This window comes from Callorhinchus milii, unplaced genomic scaffold (assembly GCF_018977255.1).
Source record: "Callorhinchus milii isolate IMCB2004 unplaced genomic scaffold, IMCB_Cmil_1.0 Scaffold4, whole genome shotgun sequence".
Lineage (NCBI taxonomy): Eukaryota > Metazoa > Chordata > Chondrichthyes > Chimaeriformes > Callorhinchidae > Callorhinchus > Callorhinchus milii.
This window is the reverse complement of record NW_024704745.1, coordinates 72,266,365-72,286,625: the sequence shown is the minus strand read 5'-3', so window position 1 is coordinate 72,286,625 and position 20,261 is coordinate 72,266,365. Positions and strand designations below refer to the sequence as shown.

Here is a 20,261-nt window from a genome sequence, read left to right as displayed (position 1 = left end):
AGAGATGTCAGCTGAGTTCACAAATACTACTATAAAACCTTGTACATTATAGATTATAAATACAATAGGATTAGGATCGGATTCAAGTTGCTTTACTGCAGTTACTTTGTAAATTGTCAGTAATGCACCAATTTATAAAGCAATTATAATTACCCAATATTGCTTCTATTTCACAAAAAAAACTTTGATTACACAGAGTTTTGAAACCTCAGGTACTATCTTTTTTCTAGTTATCTTAAAAGACTTAACCGAATAAAAGGTCAACCATATGATTAGAACAAAACACATAATTTTTAGAGAAATATGTAAAACATAAACCATTTATTTTAAAAAACGCTATTAGTTCTAACAACAGGACTGAACATGATTATTTGGAGGTTAATCTTTTAGGACAAAATGAGACCAATGAATGAATTTGACTTTGAAAAGCCGCGATATCTTCTGATGAGCTCATCTTATTAAATAGCATTAAGGTTTTTTTTACAACAACTTGCATTGATATAATGCCCGTCACGTGAAGCAGCGTTTCAGAACACTTAACAATGTCGGAGCCTGATGTTCTTAGATAAAACAAGTAATATGTTGAGTCTTGAGCTACTTAAGAACTATGCTAATTTGTGTCACAATATAGTCCATAGAAGCACTATTTTTATTAATAATATGCAATATCATGGATATAGTCGGGCACAGGTTTAATGCACATCAAATTCCAATCTCAAGTGTATTGCCGTGAAAAGGAAACCCCTTCTAGAGTTGAGCAGTTTTCCAGAGTTCTTACAACCAGAGAGAAAAANGAAGATACATAAAATTATTATGAATAAAGAGTAAGTTGGTCTCAACTAGATTTCTCGATAACTTGTATTTTCACTTAACCTTATACAGCATCCTTTTTTTCTTTTTGCTCAGTTCAATAAAATTGCCAGAGTTGGACCTTATTATTACGTCTGCTTCAATTTTTGAAAAGTAATTTTTTTTGTCACAAATCATGATGGAACTGGAACCAAACAATCCTGTGTTGTTACTTTCTGTTGAATATAGGGGGCTTCCTGTACAGAAGGCAGCTAATAAAACACTATATGAAATAAAATTGGAACTTTTGAAACTAATTTATTTTTGAGTTTATATGTGAATACATAAATATAGTTGATTACTAAAATGCTATGAAGAGGAAGTACTATAAATCCAAGCAATTGAATACTCAATTGCAAACAAAAGAAGACATGTTCAACTTTTTGGACTGCTAGAATACTGCATTTATTTGAAGGGAGTTTCAGTAGTTTTCAACTGAGCCAATACTTGGAAACCTTGCAAACCTTACCATATTCAAAGTAATCGGCTAACTATGTAACAATATTCACTGCATTTCTACTTAATAAATGCTTTAAGTCTAGTTTACATGAAAGGTGCTATAAACCCAAGTTATAGTTGAAATTCTTTCAGAATAATTATTGAGTAAAGTTGACGATTGCTGTGGAAAGGTTTACAGTCTTTGTGGTTTTCACATACTTGCTTTTATACCACAAATGTGTGCTTTTGGCACACAACGTTGAATGCTAGGCAACAGTGTGAAAATTATACCACACAAATCTGCACCAGAAATTTAAAAAGTTAAAAATCATGATCATAATGCACTTTTAGATATTTTTCTTTATTTCTGTCAATTAGTTTTACAAACAAAATCTAAGCGAAACCATCTATAATTGTTTGGGTGGTTTTTTGAAAATATATACACAAATAAATGGAGCATGAATGATTTATCTCTATGCTAACAATTAACAATTTCATAAACCCAATTAACTCCCTTTCCTGTTTAGTGTAAATGCAATATTTTACTGAAACAAGAAATATCCTATTTTGAACTATGTATTATAGTATTGTAATCTTTGTTGCTATTCAAAATAATGCAAAATAATACCATTCAGAAATTATGTAGACTAACAAACAACATGAAAAAAATTAAGGCTGTGTTTAAGATCTAAGAATACTTTGCTGAATCAAATCCTTACGTTACGAAGAGCAGAGTGAAGTACAGAATGAAGAGTAAAGTGAGGAAATGGACCACAGAAGGAGTTTCTCCGCTGAGATATTCACTGTAGTATTACTTTACAGTGTTGCATGTTACCCTGCATGCCCTTTGATAACTTTGTGTATTTTTTGGAAAACATGGTGTATAAATCACAACACTTTTATGGCTTTAAAAATACGATAATCAATGTCACTTTCCAAACTCTTCAAAATATAGATATATTTCAAATGCAAGGATTATTATTTACTTGTGTCCAAAACTACATCCTAAGATCATTAGGAACCTTTGATTTTATTCCATATTAAAAAAAAGGCTTGGAACACAGTTTAATTGCAAAATTATTTGATGCGTTAAAACTTAGTACTAAAGAGACTAAACATTGCTTCCAGGCAGTCTGGAACAATTTTTCACCCCAGTATAAATCCATGTTTTATTACTGAGATGAATTCCTTTTTGGCTTGGTCTGATAACAAGAGAGGGGTATGGAAAGTGTCATACTGCAGATTCACTTCAGAATCTATTGTCACAAATAGCTTAGACCCCCATTCAAGCAGGGTTAAAACAATAAAAGTGGTGCGGTTGCAACCTTAGATTAACCAACGACTGCAATAATACAGCAAAACCAAAGAAATGTGCATTTCAAACATAAAAACAAAAATGTGTTTTACTTTTCAGACTCATTGTAATATATAAAGAATAATTGATGCAGGTAAGAAAGCGATTTGGGGGAAGTTACATGTATGACTGAGCAGCTATGTGATGATGCATGTACTGTGGAGTCCTGGAGCTCAGTGGTTAGAGCACTCGCTTTGTAAGCGAGAGACCTGAGTTCAATTCCCGGCAGGGCGAAACCTTGGGCAAGTTTCCTTACTCCACACACCTAATAATAATCCCTCCAAAATCAAAACCAATAATAAATTGGTCATTTTCAATCTACGACTGTTTGTGGGACATTGCTGTGCGCAATTGGCTGCCGCGTTCGCCCACAAATATACAGTCAATTCACTTTACAGTGTGTTCTGTGAAGCACTTTGGGACATCCACCCGACGTGAAAAGCGCTATATCAAATGCAAGGATTATTATTATTATTATTATATGAATTGATGTGTAAAATCAATAAAGGACTAACTTGTCTTAACTTTAAGATGTGTCAAAGATTTTCAGCAGTTTTTACCAAAACCTTCCAGTATTCTCGCCTTCACGTGGAGTGTTCATATATGAACCTCCAGGTAAATACTTCTATTGAGAATCTGATTATTCATAGTGAGTGATGTTTGCTTTGTTTGAGGTATAGTGAAAAGGTGGGGAAATGGGATTCAAAGATCTGCCAAGATCTGATAAATTATCGGAAAAGGTTCAAATATGGCTTCTGTCTATTCCTGTTTTCGTATGTTTCTATGATCTGCTTGAGATGTTTAACTGAGGCTTTATTTAACATTGGGAGTAAATGAAAAATGGGTCATCAGTGAAATCTTTCAAATTGTATGCTTCTTTGATAATTCGATGGAAGAAAAATACGAGATCAAGGAAAACTGGTTCATAATTCATTTGATTCATTTCTATTTTTGCAATTGTTACTGAAAAGGTAATGGCTACATTTCCTCTCAGATATTTATTCATTTTCACTTTACTACAATCCAAGACCTTTTAATCTGGACTATTAATCTCTACATTTTGGACCTCTTGGCTCTAGGTCAGATGGTTGTATGTTCAAGTCCCCGTTGGGGTTTTAAGCTCACAGTTGAGGCTAACTTTCCAAGTACAATACCAGGGGAGTGCTGCATTGAAGGAGGTACGTCCTTCAGGTGACATTAAACCAAGGTCTCGTCCACCTATTCAGGCAAACTTTAAAGAACCTACATCATAATTTAAAAAGAGAAAAGTGTTCCCCCCAGTATTGTAGCCAACAATTATCTAGATAAATTGTTCATTCGCTTCATGGCTTTTTTCCTGTATGCAAATTAATCCCTGCTTTCACCTACAAACACACACTCCCTACAATTGACAACAATTATCTTTGAAGTTCTGACAGCCATATCAATGTTACAGGTGCTATACCAAATGCAAGGATTTGTTTTATTACATAATGAACTGAATACCTACCGTAAGCTAATTAAATGTTTCAAGACTAAATTTAAAGTGGTCAAGCATCCAATGAATCTGACATGAAAACAACTTTTGTTGCCTGTTCAGACTTTGAAAATTAGGTTAGGCATTGAGCATGGGTGCCCTGCAATTTGCTTAGTCATGGCCCTGGTTACGAGGTCCTCTTGCATCAAATCAAATCAAAATTGTTGTTTAGAAGTTGCTTGAAGGGTTCTTCATACGTTAGGGGTCAGCCTGGCTCAGTTGGTAGTACTCTAACCTCTGAATCAGAAGGTTATTAGTTCAACACGCACATCAGGACTTTGATCTCCCAATCTTGGCTATCACTCCAATACAATTCTAGGGGTGTGCTGCACTGTAAGAGATGATGTCCTTTTGATATGTTGTGAAACTGAATTTCCATCTGGCTGTCCAGGTGGACTTGAAAGATCGCATGACTCAATTTGAAAAGAGAAGGGAGATCCTCCCAGATTGCCAACAATTACCCAGATAAAATTGGTGATTTACAGTTTGTAGGAACATCAGATTAGCTAAAGTGTTCTTCTACTAATATACAGTCACTACATGTTACGGTACGTGCTTTGTACAGCACTTTGAGATGGTTTGATAATGTAATAAGGCACTATTATCAAATGCAAGGATTGTTAGTATATACAACTGCTGCTTTCGATTTAGACAATAGTAGCACCTCTCCTTGGAAAATAAAAACCTTGGAAAATAAAAACCCAATTGTAAGAAGATTAAATCCTGAAAATATTGTTGAGGGAAATAAAGTACTTCCTACTGTAATTCAGAATCTTGATAAAGTTCTGGTTTACAGTAACAGATATTAACATACATAATACCTCAACAATAAGTTTTGAAAAACATTTCAAAAATATTTTTGGTGATTTTTGAAGATATATCATAAAATTTTGAAAGTTACAAATATGACTTAAGTTCACATAAACGTAAGAACTGCATCCAGCATGTTCTTTGAAAACATTTTGTATTTAACATATCTTTGAAAGATCATGTGAAAAAAGGATTTTAAGATAAGCACTATTCTACATTTTATATTCTGACAAATGAGACCAACTTCTAGTGTTCACACCAAACTGGGGGGNAGAGAGGGGAATGGGAGAGATTAGAAAATCTCTGGAAAAATAGCATTCATCTAACTAAGCATACTTCAACATTGCACTGTTAATGCGTGCTGCTAAGTTGAAGAAGACATTCTACAGTTGCATAATAAATTGATTGAGATCTTCTTATCTTGTGCATTCGTAGATCAGATACTGAAGTTCAAGTCAATTCAGACCACAAACTCTAAAGCATTAGGGAATTTAAAAGTAGTGTACATACTGCAGAGCTGAACTTGTAGATGAGCTTGTGCAGATGTGGCAGAATAAGAGGTGCAAATCCCAACTGCAGTCACACTCCTCTCAATGCATGGGAGAAAATACATTCTCTGCTCGAGACAGCTCAAAGAATGACTTGTTATAGACCTCTGAGAGAGACAGTGAGAATTCAGGAATGTCTCGATTTGATATATACTACAGATACAGTAGCAAACAGTCAGTAAATCTTCTACTTTTGGTTTCAAAAGCACGAGAAAGGTACTTTTATGTTGTGTTTTGTATTTGCATTTTTATAACTCTAATTATGGACTTTTCTATTGCCCTTTGCTTTGATGAATAACGGCACTGCTGTGAAATATCCATGAGATTGTCAGATTATATTACAAGAAAAAAATCATAGTATTTTAAATTATATTATGTGACACTTCAAGCAAACAACCGAGTAATGTCGGCCTCTTATTTCTGCCTTGTAAAAATGACATTTATTGGTTGGCAAGATGATAGAGATGATGTAGCACTGATGCATTTGCAAAAACTGTAAAATCCAGAAATGATCCATCATCCTTCAAATACGTTCAGAAATATAGAAAAATATTTTAACAATAAATAAAAATCAATATTACCCTCATCTTTACTCATTGTTCTATGCAGATTATTGTGGGGAGGATTGGACAATTTGACTATAAGAAAACAATTTATATATTCAACAGTAAAGGTTTAGAATATAGTTTAATTACAGCCAAATTAAGAGTTGAACAAATTTAAAAAAAGCAAGGAAGATCATTGCAAGTTTCATTATTTTTCAATTATATAATCACGCTTCACCAATTTACAGCAGCCAATAAAAGTCTTAAGTTGTATGCCCACTGTGCTTTGTGATTGTGCACAAAACATGTTAATGTGCTGCTCTTTTACTAAATTGAAGTGGTTCACATAAAATTCATTATGCCATTACCAGAGACCAATAAATGTCAATACCTTACAGTAAATATTCAGCAAGAGATAGTCTCATTCACATCACTCACATAATTCGATTATATTTTCTGAGTCTGTTAACCAAAACTTTTTTAAAACACTTATCAATAAATATTAAGGTTTATATTAATAAAATTGCTCTTAATAACAAGCTACCAGCTATGGAAAATACAAAAGGTAATATTTGATGCATGCAGAAACTGACTTTACTTTGAATATTACCATTATGTAATATGTGAACATATTTTTCCCATCTCGATTTTGTTCAAAAAATTTAAATTGTTAAGCTGTAAAATACTAAACTAATATAGCATGTCTGATAGGTTCTGAAGAAACCCCTTGGAAGTTACTCATGTAGCACTACCTCACACATTGCTGCTATGAATGGTCCATATTCCAACAGCTCATAGATACTTTGAAATAAAGTTTCTGAGAGATACACTACTTTCAGTTTCTGAGACTATATTAAGATAAATTATGTGCCTTGTGAGACAAGAGCGTCTTGATGTCTACAGTCTTACATTTTACGTTGAGGCACTTCCGCTAGTTTCTACTTTTGTAACCCTTTGAGAGCCAAAGTGGCATTTTGGCACCAAATAATTTGTCATGCTTCATATGCCTGAATTGATTCAAAGATTGCCATCATTTAACACTTCTTCTTACAATTCATAATTCTTGGGTGTATTTTGGAAAACTCTCTTTCTGAACATTTTGTATATTGAAAAAAACGTAAAAATTTCAAAGCTGTAAAAAATAGTCAAGCATTTGATGGTTAAATTTATTGAAGACATATGACAGATCATGTGAAGATCTCACATACTCCTAGAAGTTTTCTTGGTAATAATTCTTGTAGCACATGATGAACATTATGAGCATGACGTCTCTCCTATTAAAAAAATAACATTTTAAATGTTTGATAATCTCCACAATAAGGCTCTCTAGCTATCTAATCACTCATGTCAAAGTGAACCCAGTGAAACTGTTGATCCTAATTTGACTCGGCTTATGCATCTCGCAACATATTCTTTCACACGTAGTCTTCTTGCTATGCCAACACTACTGGGCTTGTAAATGATAACAAGCCTCAAAAGTTAAAAGCAACCATTTGAGGCTTGCTAAGATTGTTTTTTGATACCAAAGAGACAAGGAATGTTCATATGTATGTCCAAACGGTTATAACCTGCAAATTTGTTTCAAAATGTATTCTGTTTAATTCTAACCCTGCTTGTGTACATACAAGTATAATTCTTGCATTTGATATAGCCCATATCACATATTCGGGATGTCTCAAAACGCTTCACAGGATACAGTGTAAAGTGGAATGACTGTGCATTTTTGTGGATGAAACATGAGTAATATGCAACCAAGATGACATTGTGCTGGAATCTGAATGACAGGAGTATTTCAAATTATGTATTTCAAGCACAATTCTTAAATTCAAAGTTTAATCTGAGGGATTATGTAAACTGAAAGAATACATTTTGGAGAAGAATTACCTTTAAACCACTTCCAATTTGAAACAATAATCATTCCATTAATGAAATACAATACTTGCGAGATTTTTACTATGCTTCAACATTCTAAACTTTTTAAAGGATATATTGTAAAGTGTAGAGAATATATATTTTGTAGGTAAACGCACTAGCTTCATTGCTCACCGCAAATGTCCCACAAATAGCCATGAAATGTATGACTAAATTTTACCTGGGGGATCGTTGGCAAGGACATCAAATCGTGCCAAGGAATCTTTAGTGTTCACCTGAACAGATAGATAGAACGTTACCTGATCAGGTGGACATTAAAGATTCCTTGGCATGATTCAATGTCCTGACCAATGATTAATGTCTTATCTGCGTTGTTGCCACCTTCAACAACGCAGCACTCCCTCAGCATTGTATTTGGGTACCAGTCTAAATTGTGAGTTCAACAACAACAAATTACACTTTGTTGTTCGAAGTCTCGATGCAGAGCTTGAACCCACAACCTTTTGACTCAGAGACAAGAGTGGCACTTTGTTGAAAAACATTTAAAAAGTGCAAGGAATTCAAGGCAATGTGGCAGCATGGGTAGAAAGTTGATTAAAGAACAGAAAGAGCAAACAGGGTTTTTTTCAGACAAAGATGTCAGTGAAAGGACCGTGGCTCTTTTCTTTCTCCCTATCTTTCTATAAACATGAATTAGGTTTGAGTATGGAAGTACAATATTACCATTTACAGTTGACACAAAAATAGGGAACATGGTTGTCTAAAAAGGAGACTACAAGTGATTTCAGGAATGCATAGACAGGTTAATGGATTGGGCAGATAGATGGCACGTGAAATTCAACATAGTAAAGTGTGAGAAGATACATTTTGGGAGGATTATAGAAAGAAAATATGTGCTAAATGGTAAAGTATTAAACGAAGTGGAAGAACATAAAGACCTAGGGGTGAACAAAGACAAATCTTTGCAAATGTGGGAGGGAGGCAAGTTGACAAAACAGTCAAAAAAGCTAATGGAATCATAGATTTTATAAATACAACAACAACAACAAGATTTCATTTATAGAGCGCCTTTCATGTCGGGAGGACGTACAAAGGCGCTGGACAGTTGTGTCGGGACCCAAGCAGGGGGGAAATGGTCAGGGTGAGGGGAGGGAAGGGAGGGAGCGAGGAGGGGGGAAATGGTCAGGGTGAGGGGAGGGAAGGGAGGGAGCGAGGAGGGGGTAGAGAGTCGAGAGGGGAGCTGAAGGCACGGTCAAAGAGAAAGGTCTTGAGACCGGCCTTGAAGGAGGAAAGGGAGGAAGCGGCGAAGGCACTGGGGGATGGAGTTCCAGGGCCTACGGGCTGAGAGGCTGAAGGCCCGGCCACCAATGGTAGGGCGGTTAGGGCGGGGGATGTGGAGCAGACCGGAGCCAGAGGAATGGAGGTGCACATCATCAGAATACAAAGCAAACAGATAATACTGAACCTGTATCATGCTATTAGTTAGGTCACCGTTGGTGTATTATGTCTAGTTCTGGACACCCCTATTTAGGAATGCTGTATGGACTGCCTAGAAAGAAGGTATAAATTAAATGGCTGATACCACAAAGAGGGACTTGGAGGGACTATAGAAGCTCCAGTGTTTTCTTTTACTAGAAAAGAGAAGTTTGAGAGGAGACCGAAAGAGGTGTTCAAAATGATGAAGGATTTTGATAACGCAGAGTGAAACTATTTGCATTGGTCTCTAAGTCAGTAATTAGAGGACATAAATAAAGATCATACCAAAAACACAAAGGGGGATGCTATAATATTTTTTTTCCACAGAGGCTATTGGCTATCGGCATGCCTTACCAACAGCAATGGTTGAAGCAGAAACCATAATAACTTTTGAAAGAAAATTAGACACGTATTTGAATAGGGACAACATAAAACGACACAGGGAAAAGGTAAAGGAGTGGGGCTAGATGGATGGCTCTTTCTGAGAGCTCACACAAGCATGAATGGGCAAATTGCTTTCTTCTATGCTGTATAATTCTATAAGTGGACTCATTTTGTAAACCTTCCCTTTCGGTTTAAAGTAAAATAAAGACCTAACATCAAGCTTTTTTTTAATGAATTCCTTTAACAATCTAATATTCATAAAGATAAATTAAAACCTTATATTTCGTTGGCAAAATTAATTTGCGTAACTTGCATATTTTTGTATGAACTGTTCTACACAATATCGTAAGATGAACCAGTAAAGAACATGACAAATAGGGATAGTAAATATCAGTCCTATGAGATCAGAAGTGAAAATATCCACTGAGAACTGCTAAGTCACTTGTTAGTGAAATTAAATGTTAACACCATAAACTTTGATTAAAATAATCAGTTATTGCCTTTTTACAAATGTTGCTGTTAGTGCTTAAATGGTGACTTATAAGACAAAGAAAATTCTAGTAAATATAGATTTGCCTTTACTATATGGTGCAAGCACAATTTGGATCAGACCACCTATCCCTATCTTACAATGTCCATATCTTATTTAATGCAGAAACTGTGTAAAAGGCTGATGATGAATGGCCATAACAGTACTCTTTAAAACTCAGACAATTAGCAAAGAAAATAATAATAATAATAATCCTTGCATTTGATATAGCGCTTTTCACGTCGGGAGGACGTCCCAAAGCGCTTCAGAGAACACACTGTAAAGTGAATTGACTGTATATTTGTGGGCGAACGCGGCAGTCAATTGTGCACAGCAATGTCCCACAAACAGCCGTAGATTGAAAATGACCAATTTATTATTGTTTTTTTTGGTTTTGGAGGAATTATTATTGGTGTTTGTGGCTAGTTGTCAGTCACCTTTTATTGAGAAATCTAAGCAACAGGCAAAAAAAAAACAGAAAAACAGAGTTCAAGTGACACCAAGTTTGGGCTTTTAAATCCTTTCCATTGTACGAAGAGAAGAAAACTGAGGGAGGAAAAGAGTTTCAGTCTTGAGTTCCTGCAAAAGAATGTTAAGAGTTGGCGACTGAGCAATTAGTTCATTTGAACACAGTGAAAATGCAGGGAGGATGATGATTTTGGGGGGGAACAAAAAAAGGAAAGTTCAAAGGACCAACAACTGAATTGATAAAATAGAGAAAGACAAGCAGGATTATAAGGGAGGAGCAGTGGAACCAGGATTCCTGGTTCATGATTCCTGGACAAACCTCCTCTTGTATTCCGTTCACAAGCGTGAAAGAAGTGCTAGAAGAACCTACCCTAAAGCGTTGAAAGCAAAGTTACAATAAAAATAGGAGAAAAGTGGAGAAGATAATGGAATTGTAAACAGAATAGTATTTTTTAAAATGATTTTGTTGCAAGACATTACTATTACAATAATAAACCTTTCTTGTTGCATTAACATTAGTTTAGGAGCTGAAAACTTTTTTTAAAAAAAAGCCAGCTTAGGGAAACTGGAATTCCTTGGACTTGTCAGTCAATCAATTATTAATAAATGCAATACCGTTCATACCAAACAGGTTCTATAGGACTGTAATTGAACACACAAGACCCAGTTTTGTCTTGCTGAAAAAAAATCTTTACTTAAACTTACATTTTTCTTTCATTTTACTCCACTTTCTGTAGTTCTTGTTGATAGCAAATATAAATAAACTGCTACATTTTCACTGCCTAAGTCATTGCCTTTAACAAAATTATTCAAATATTCTATTTTATAAACATCGGTAACTACAAGTAGGGCCTGATGTTCATTTCATTTTTAATAAACTTGACAAACAGTCTCTGTGGGTCAGAAAATGAATACTACAGGATCCATTTAACTGTTGCTTATTGTGTGCTGTATTCTTCCATCACAATGTCAACTACAGCTACATTATTGTAATCTACATTTTCACTCATTCATCTACAGTAGCAACAACATACCAAACCACATACTGTGCTGTATTAATTTTATACAATCTATGTCCTACTCTTGCCATTTTAACTGGCACTATTCCAAATTTGTTTTAAAAAAAAGTAAAAACACGTAACACAAAATTGTTAATGTAAATGTTACACATATTGACTGATAAAACAATGCGTACGAATTAAGTCCAATTAAACAAATAAAATACTCAAGACAGAATTTTAATTCAGAATATGCATTAGAATATGCTAAGCATATTTTTATCTTGCATTTTTATTTAGATCCATAGTTTAATATATTCTTCAGATGGTTAGCAATTTCAGAACAGCCGCCCCAAAAAACTACCACAACACAGATAAAACGAATCCAAATGTGCCAAATTCAATCCGATGTTCACCATCAGTCGTTTTATTTGCCGTTGCAACATTCTTCTTTTAGGCATTTATACCAAATTGGGATGTGCAGGTTGCGAAAGCAATACTATAGAAAAAAAACTTTAGAGGAGGGGGAATGGATTTAAATCTAATTTATCGTTCGTATTGATCTGTATCTACCTATTTATTATGGCTTATTCTGCCTATTTGCTTGGCAAAGGGGAGTCCATTGGCTTCAGTGTCCGTCCAGAGGTTGACATGACGGAATAACTGATACATGTGATTACAGAAAGAGGTAAACTTTCCAACTCTTGATTTAACTCCGATTGGTTTGTACATCTTCTGACTGAATAACAAATACAAGGAGAAATCGTGCATTGTTTCCAGTGAAAGCAAAGTAATCAGCAGGTATAATTCCCATTGCAACGTATCCACTTCCAGATGTGTCGTTTAATTTACACATTTTTGGGGGGAGGGGGGGGGGAAACGAGATAAAATGAATTAAATAAACGTTTCTATCCTATCTGTTCCGTGCATGTCACACATGTCAACATCAGACTGAAAAGAAGAGTTCGTAATTGTTACCAATATGTACATCATCCAAATTCAAGCAGTTGAAAATGCAAAGGGTCTTGATCAGAAGGTCACTAATGAATTAGTTTCTCTGACAGACCTATCAAATATCCAGGAAAATGTGATCCACGTGATTATATATATATATATGTGTGTGTATACAGTTTATATAACGTCAACGGTGGCGACTTATCAATGCATATTTATTTTGATCCCAATTTTCGTTTACCAAAGGAGATGCACAGTTTTCCCCGTCTCGTTTCGTCCTGTGTAATTATCTCCTTCTCAGCACAACTCTAACAGCCCCGGTGCCGATTGCAGTGATAGACAGACCTTTCAAAGCACTAAACAGCACATCTCCAGCTGCACAGGTCGAGACACGGCGTTGTTAAACGTTAAAACCTTCTCCGCGCAGTTGCGATATCAATAAATAATACCAACTCCATTAAATCGTTTAATCCACGCAATCCATAATACTTGTAAAAGTTGTTCTTTTTTTAAAAATAAACCCCCCCACCGTTTTCCTTGACTAAACCATCACGGCCACAGTGGATCTAACCTTCCTTTCATGTCGCGTTTTTTTTTAAAAAAACACACCATAAAATGCATTTTAATGTTTCCGAAACGCGAACGATTAATATAAAATGAATCGGTTTCGAAAAAAAAAGTGTGATGATAAAAATGCCATTTATTATTGAAACAGCCACCTGCAAACAATGTAACATTGACAGAAGACAGCGTCAATATATATATATATATATATATAAAAAAAAAACAGCTACACTCTGCAGATCTGAAGCCCTTTAAAGCGGGATCTGAGCTGTTATCTGACAATCAAGTGAAAGAGCGCTGATCAAACCGGACTTTCTTCTTTGAAAGTGACGAGAAGCTCCAGCCACAACAAACCATTAGCACCTGCCTCCACACACCTCCTCACTGTAAACACCGCCCAACCTAATAGAATAAAGAGGGCTAATAGATCAGCGCCTATTTATACGGTATTACCAAATGCCTTCTCTGTCGAATAATATCCACAAACACAAATGCAAAAAAAAAAAAAAAAAAATGCGATCATTCCTCTCTGACAATCCGAATGCGCTTTTTTTTGGGACATTTTTTTTTTTTCGCCCCAGACACCCACATTGAGTTTCTTTATAAATGCTCGGATTAATTAGCTCTATTTAGTGGCAAGCAATGACGAGCCCAAGAGCGATTGGATGCCCACGCCCGGCCCTGCCTTATATTTTACACTCCACAGAGCATCTGTGCTCCTCCAAACCGATCAGCAGCTTTAGAAGCGCAGACTGGACTCCGCTTGATCTGTCTGTTGACAATTTAAGAGAGAGAGAGAGAGAGAGAGAGAAGTGGGAGAGGGAGTGGGGAAAAGCTCCTGCAGAAAATATAAACAAACACTAAGTTTGTCGTGACTGCTGGGAGCACTCGGGTGTTTTGGGGGGGTGGAGGTGGTGGTGGTGGGGAGGGGGGTGGTGGGGGGGGGGGTTCTGTGCACACCACAGCTGCCGGCGCAAAGCCTTTTAATATGATCGCAGGACTTTGAGAGAGAGAGAGAGAGATCGAGAGAGAGAGAGAGAGATCGAGAGAGAGAGATCAGCGCTTGTTCCAAGTTTTGCCCCTATTTTTCATTTTCTTTTGGCGCCCACCGTCAAACAAAAAAAAAGAGAAAACACTCCCCCCCCCCCCCCCCCACCCCCCCCACCACCACCACACATTGCTCTGAAATTGTCGCCTGTAAAATCGGCCGCATTGGATCCGTCAGCCTACTGCGAGACTCCGGTGTACAACCCGGATCTCTGCCCCAACATGATAGCGGCCCAGGCCAAGCTGGTGTACCACCTGAACAAGTACTACAATGAGAAATGTCAAGCTCGGAAGGCCGCTATCGCCAAGACCATCAGGGAGGTGTGCAAAGTGGTGTCAGACGTCCTGAAAGAGGTGGAGGTGCAGGAGCCGCGGTTTATCAGTTCGCTCAACGAGATCGACAACCGCTTCGAGGGTTTGGAGGTGATTTCCCCCAACGAGTTCGAGGTGGTCCTGTACCTGAACCAGATGGGAGTTTTCAACTTCGTGGACGACGGCTCTCTGCCGGGCTGCGCGGTGCTGAAGCTCAGCGACGGCCGCAAGAGGAGCATGTCCCTGTGGGTGGAATTTATCACGGCTTCGGGGTACCTCTCGGCTCGCAAGATCCGCTCCAGGTTTCAGACGCTGGTGGCTCAGGCGGTGGACAAATGCAGCTACCGGGACGTGGTGAAGATGGTGGCCGACACCAGCGAGGTGAAGCTGCGGATCAGGGACCGCTATGTGGTGCAGATCACTCCGGCTTTCAAGTGCACCGGGATCTGGCCGAGAAGCGCCGCGCACTGGCCGCTGCCGCACATCCCTTGGCCCGGGCCGAACCGTGTGGCCGAGGTCAAGGCCGAGGGGTTTAATCTGCTCTCGAAGGAGTGCTACTCCCTGGCCGGGAAGCAGAGCTCTGCCGAGAGCGACGCCTGGGTCTTACAGTTCGCCGAGGCCGAGAACAGGCTGCTGTTGGGGGGCTGCAGGAAAAAATGCCTCTCCGTCCTCAAAACTTTACGCGATCGACACCTTGAACTTCCCGGACAGCCTCTCAATAACTACCACATGAAAACTCTGGTGTCCTACGAGTGCGAGAAACATCCCCGGGAGTCGGACTGGGACGAGTCGTGTTTGGGAGATCGCCTAAACGGGATCCTACTGCAGCTCATCTCCTGTCTCCAGTGTCGCAGATGTCCACACTATTTCTTACCCAATCTTGATTTATTTCAGGGCAAACCACACACCGCTTTGGAAAACGCAGCGAAACAAACTTGGCGCCTGGCGAGGGAGATACTCACCAACCCCAAAAGCTTGGAAAAACTTTGAAAACCAACATGTAAGACTGACTTGCAGGTGTTTTATTTTATTATGACTGCTCTCGTGTGTGGTTCAGTGGTGGCTGTTTGGGTGTTGCGTATCGTGAATTCTTAGAAGGACAAAGCTGACTCCTTCCAATTTCTTTTGGATACAGCTGGACCTCGTTTTTTTTTTTGTTTTGCTTAAAAAGAAGATGTTGCCATCAAGGTATCTATCTGTAGATAAGATCATCGTCGTCGTTTATTTTCCTGCTCATTTGATTGTGTCATACATTCTGGCGACAGTGGATCGTTTCAGATTTCTAAGCTTCTTCATTCCCTTCCTCACACATTCCACCATTACTTGAATTGTTATTTAAAATCTATTTGAACGGAGATTTTTGAACGTTGCTTATACATATAACGCTCGACTATTGAATACTGGAGAGGATTTTGAAACGATGCACTTGGAAAAAAAACACTGGATTAGAACACTTCGTGGTTTAAAGGACATTTTGAAATTCTTGTTGGTGAGATTATTTAATTTGAAAACGATACAAATAAAACGATTACACTCCTTAATGGCGAGAGTTTGTAATGAGTTGCTAAAAAAATTAAAAGGTGCTGCAGAAGATCGCATACTTTGATACTTACTGCAACATGCAATTTATTTCGTGTTAATGTGTCATTGGTGTATCTACATCAACCTGCCCACAGCTCAACTTTTTAAAAATAATAAATGGATGATACAAAACCGGGAGAAACGCCACGGTATCCTGTAATATAAGATTATAAGAACCTAGTGTCACGTTGTTTCTGTATGATTGAGCTAGGTTCGAGGAGAGTATAAAGATAAAATAAATACTATAGCTTCGAGAAATTAATATGGAATCGTATGTATAAACCAACCAGGAATAGAAGTCAGTGGTTGGACTGTTTGTGTAAATATCTTAAAAGCAAATAAAATGCCATTTTTGTTCCAAGTGAATACTACTGGATTTCTGTTAACCGAACGTCGTAATTATGTGTATGTTTTGCTGGGTTTATTGTACCTCTACTGCAATCGCCAGATTAGCCAACGATGAAGTGAAAATGAAAAGGAATAAAATTGCACGCATTTTATCAATATGTTATCCCAACCATAACAAAATGGCGTTATAACCTCCAGCTCAAACCACTATTTCGGAATACTGAAATCAGGAAGGAAAATCACAAGGAATTAAACACACAAACACATTCTTTAAATAAACGCCACACGACTTAAATCGAGGAACGGAGACTAAACCTTAAACCCAGGAGTTTAACATGTTTGCCAGAAAAATGCAGCACATTGAAAGGCATAAAGTAACTGTTTACGGTTTTAAACATACTGCACATTTGTAAATGTACCAGTTCGATGACGATTTTCTAGATTTAAAGATAAATTATGTATGTGTCAGATGCCAAAATAAGTCTTTACATTGTCACACGCTGTTTCTAACAGGCCGCAGTGTTACACTTGGTGTTGGATTCGGTGCATTGCTATAAATACTGTAAGTGTTATCAGTCTCATCTGGACACAGATCGGGTTTGTGTACACGCGACAGAGACAAGTCGTTACAAAAATAAACATGGATCAAATCATATTAAAATTACACCCGAGACAAAGTCGGTCCAATCTAACTAAAACACAGTGGTGGATTTTAATTGTTTAGAGAGAGACGAATCGGATCCCAACATTAAAAAAAAGACCATGTTTGTTTACAAAGGAATTGGTTTGTAATTTGAAGAATATGGACATTGTGAATGTGTAACAATAAAATATTTTACAAATATTTAAAAAAAAATAAGTGTATGATTTCGATCAGATTTTATTGCAACTGGGAATCAGTTACCTAACCCGCTTGTTGAACCCATGGATTGTCTTAAGGTTGTTTTGTTTCACGTGGACCCCTGAACAAGGCTCTCGCCACATTGAGGGTTTGGGTTATAACCAATACATACTATCACAATACTTTTCAAAAACCAAGCGAATACTATTGCAGACAGTTTGCAAAAAACAAAGTTGCGAGGAAAGAGTGAATTGCAAAACGTTTTTTTTTTTAAATCGCGAAAAAGAAATGCGAATTCGGTGTGCAATGTGAACTGTATCCACTTCAGCGAAATATACCAGACATTGTACATCGGGTGATTTTAACAGTGAACACTGATTTCCTCCTAAACCTTTCAGATGACTCCAATCGCATCAGATCAAATGAAGTTTTTTTTTTAGTGCAGACAACAATTAATTACAACGCTATACATAATTTATTAGTATGTTTACCCATAACTGGAATTGAAAATCAATCAAGATAACGTCTCATATTTTACTATTTTGCTTTACTTCAGAAAATTAATTTATGGCAGATGGCGAAAACAAAACAAAAATACAACACATTGAAGTTTTAAACTTTGTTGAATAAATCGCCGTGAGAAAATCGTAAGATCTGAATATTATGCATTTTCAGATTGAGTTTGGTCATCATTTAAGTCCCAATAATAGTTACCTATATCAGCATTCTTTAAAAAAAACACTAATTGAAAACAGATTAAGAAATGAACTGCAGCAGTTTACAGTCACATCGGGCACAACAAAGGCAACGAACAAAACAAACTGTTTTTAAATTGAATTTTAAGAGTGTAATCTGACTTTTGGATGTTTGTTCGAAATCGTTTAATCCAAATAGAACGACGAAACCGCAAATGGCTTAAATGTAAACTATTGCTATGTCTGGGTGCTGTAGCTGAGTACACTGTAAATGTTTGATCTGCAACTTCTGAACAAGACAACTGAATTATAATGAACATTTGGGCCAAGGTCTGAATACCGTGGTTTCAGAAAGCCATTAACTCTTTTGTCGGCCCAGATAGAGCGGGTTAAAAGATCAAATCCTGTCTTTAGTGCTGGCAGTTTTATTCACTTAAGCCTCATCAAAATGTATCGACTACTTTAAATAAACGAGTCTCGAGAGATGCAGAAATCAAATCTTTTTTTTGACAAGTCTGTTTGCAGTCCTGACTTAGCAAACGTAAAACTTTTCAAAGAGTTCGAATATTTCAAAAGGCACATTGAACAAGTGCTGAACACACGAAGCTGCAATTTCAGTGGGGAAAATGCTACACAGCATTAATTTATACAACATTAATTAGCCCACGAGCCACTGTCACACAGTCCATCGGTGTACAACCACCTCTCAGAAACTTTGTTCTTCGTGTGACATTGGCTTCGGCTGATCACACTTTGCGCTATTTCAGATATGGAACGAAATGCCATTTGTGGTTCCAAATGGTCGGTTTGGCTAGTTACTGATCAATATTATTTGAACACTAATACGAACACTGTTGATTCCAGTGGCTAAGTACCATGAATGAAATTACCAGAACACACACACCATTTGTTCTGCTTTTCAGCATTGTGGCAAAATTCACACTTGTGCCACTTTCTTTTACTGTTTGACGTTAATTAATATACGTAACTTTATGCCAATTTCAGTATTCACCGAAAAATGAGGTGTGGCAAATTATTTAGTTTTTGAATGATTAATTGTACATTGTCAACACAAGCTTAGAGGATGGTGAAATACCTTTTTTTTAAAAATCTCGTTTTCAAAACCAACAAAGTACCGTGATAATTATTGCACAATTTTTTTAATATAGTTTTCAGACAAATCGTATTTACTAAATATTAGTTCAACGTGTTTTAAAGTTTATTGTAAGATCAAACTTCAGAATAGTTCAACACTGAGGGGGCTAGGGGGAGAGAGATAAAATAAGACGTGATGTAAACTACGAATACATGAGTGCTTGGTTCTGCAGTGAAGTTATAACATTTAAACATTTAGCAAAAAAAGTGAAAATAACTTACTTTGGGGTCGATTTTTTTGAAAGCAGAGTCATCTTCATCTACCTCAAAATAGATCTCTGTAGTAGTGATGGACAGCGTTCCTCTCGCTACTACCACTGGCGCAATTAACTGAGCAGCAGTGCTCAGGACAACAGGGCCTGCAAATATATGAAGGGCAGCTTTATTTTCACTATGGTTCACGCAGGGAATGATCTTAAAGTGAATGCATTATGAAGATAATACATGGCTTATTGTTTACAGAGGGTCATATTATGATCGGGATTGGAAGTTTCTTCATCATATATTGTACTCTAATATTCACATTAATTCAGGGTCTTTGGAACAACACTCAAAAGTACAGCATATCTGGGTAAGCTTGGTGATGGGTTTCCGCATGTGACAGTGTGACAGACACCAGCTAACCAAAAACAACATGTACAACACTGCCAATGGAGGAGCATTACGACTGGTATTAAATACAACAATTAATGGTTTTATGTGAAGCCAATAGGGACGTCATTACTGTTTCATTAAATATTCCATCCAGTGCAGTTTTCCGAGTTTCTGAACATGTAACCATCTCATTGATACCTCGGTGTCCGTAAGGACTCTATTTATGTTAACTTTAAACTTTAGCGTCCGATTTTCCAACATTTGTATTCAAATGTGTAGCATTTGAAATGAACGGTCGTCTATGAACGACATCCACAAAACATTGTTCACACATCTTTACAATTACTTGATAACCTTTCAAATAGCAGAAATCTATTCACTGA

General features: G+C 37.0%; 2 protein-coding genes across 3 annotated transcripts in view; one reads left to right on the top strand and one right to left on the bottom strand.

Moving 5' to 3' along the window:
• Positions 1-20,261, bottom strand: part of LOC121848913 (neurobeachin-like) — a 158,058-nt gene that overhangs the window by 103,873 nt on the left and 33,924 nt on the right. For both annotated transcript variants that reach the window (XM_042334623.1, XM_042334622.1), the window contains one exon: positions 19,507-19,643. In XM_042334623.1, the coding sequence (XP_042190557.1) occupies positions 19,507-19,643 (137 nt within the window). The remainder of the gene's footprint in view (positions 1-19,506; positions 19,644-20,261) is intronic.
• Positions 14,502-17,395, top strand: LOC103177197 (putative nucleotidyltransferase MAB21L1). Its single transcript, XM_007891265.2, has one exon. The coding sequence runs from the start codon at positions 14,575-14,577 to the stop codon at positions 15,652-15,654; it is 1,080 nt and encodes a 359-aa protein (XP_007889456.1). The 5' UTR covers positions 14,502-14,574; the 3' UTR covers positions 15,655-17,395.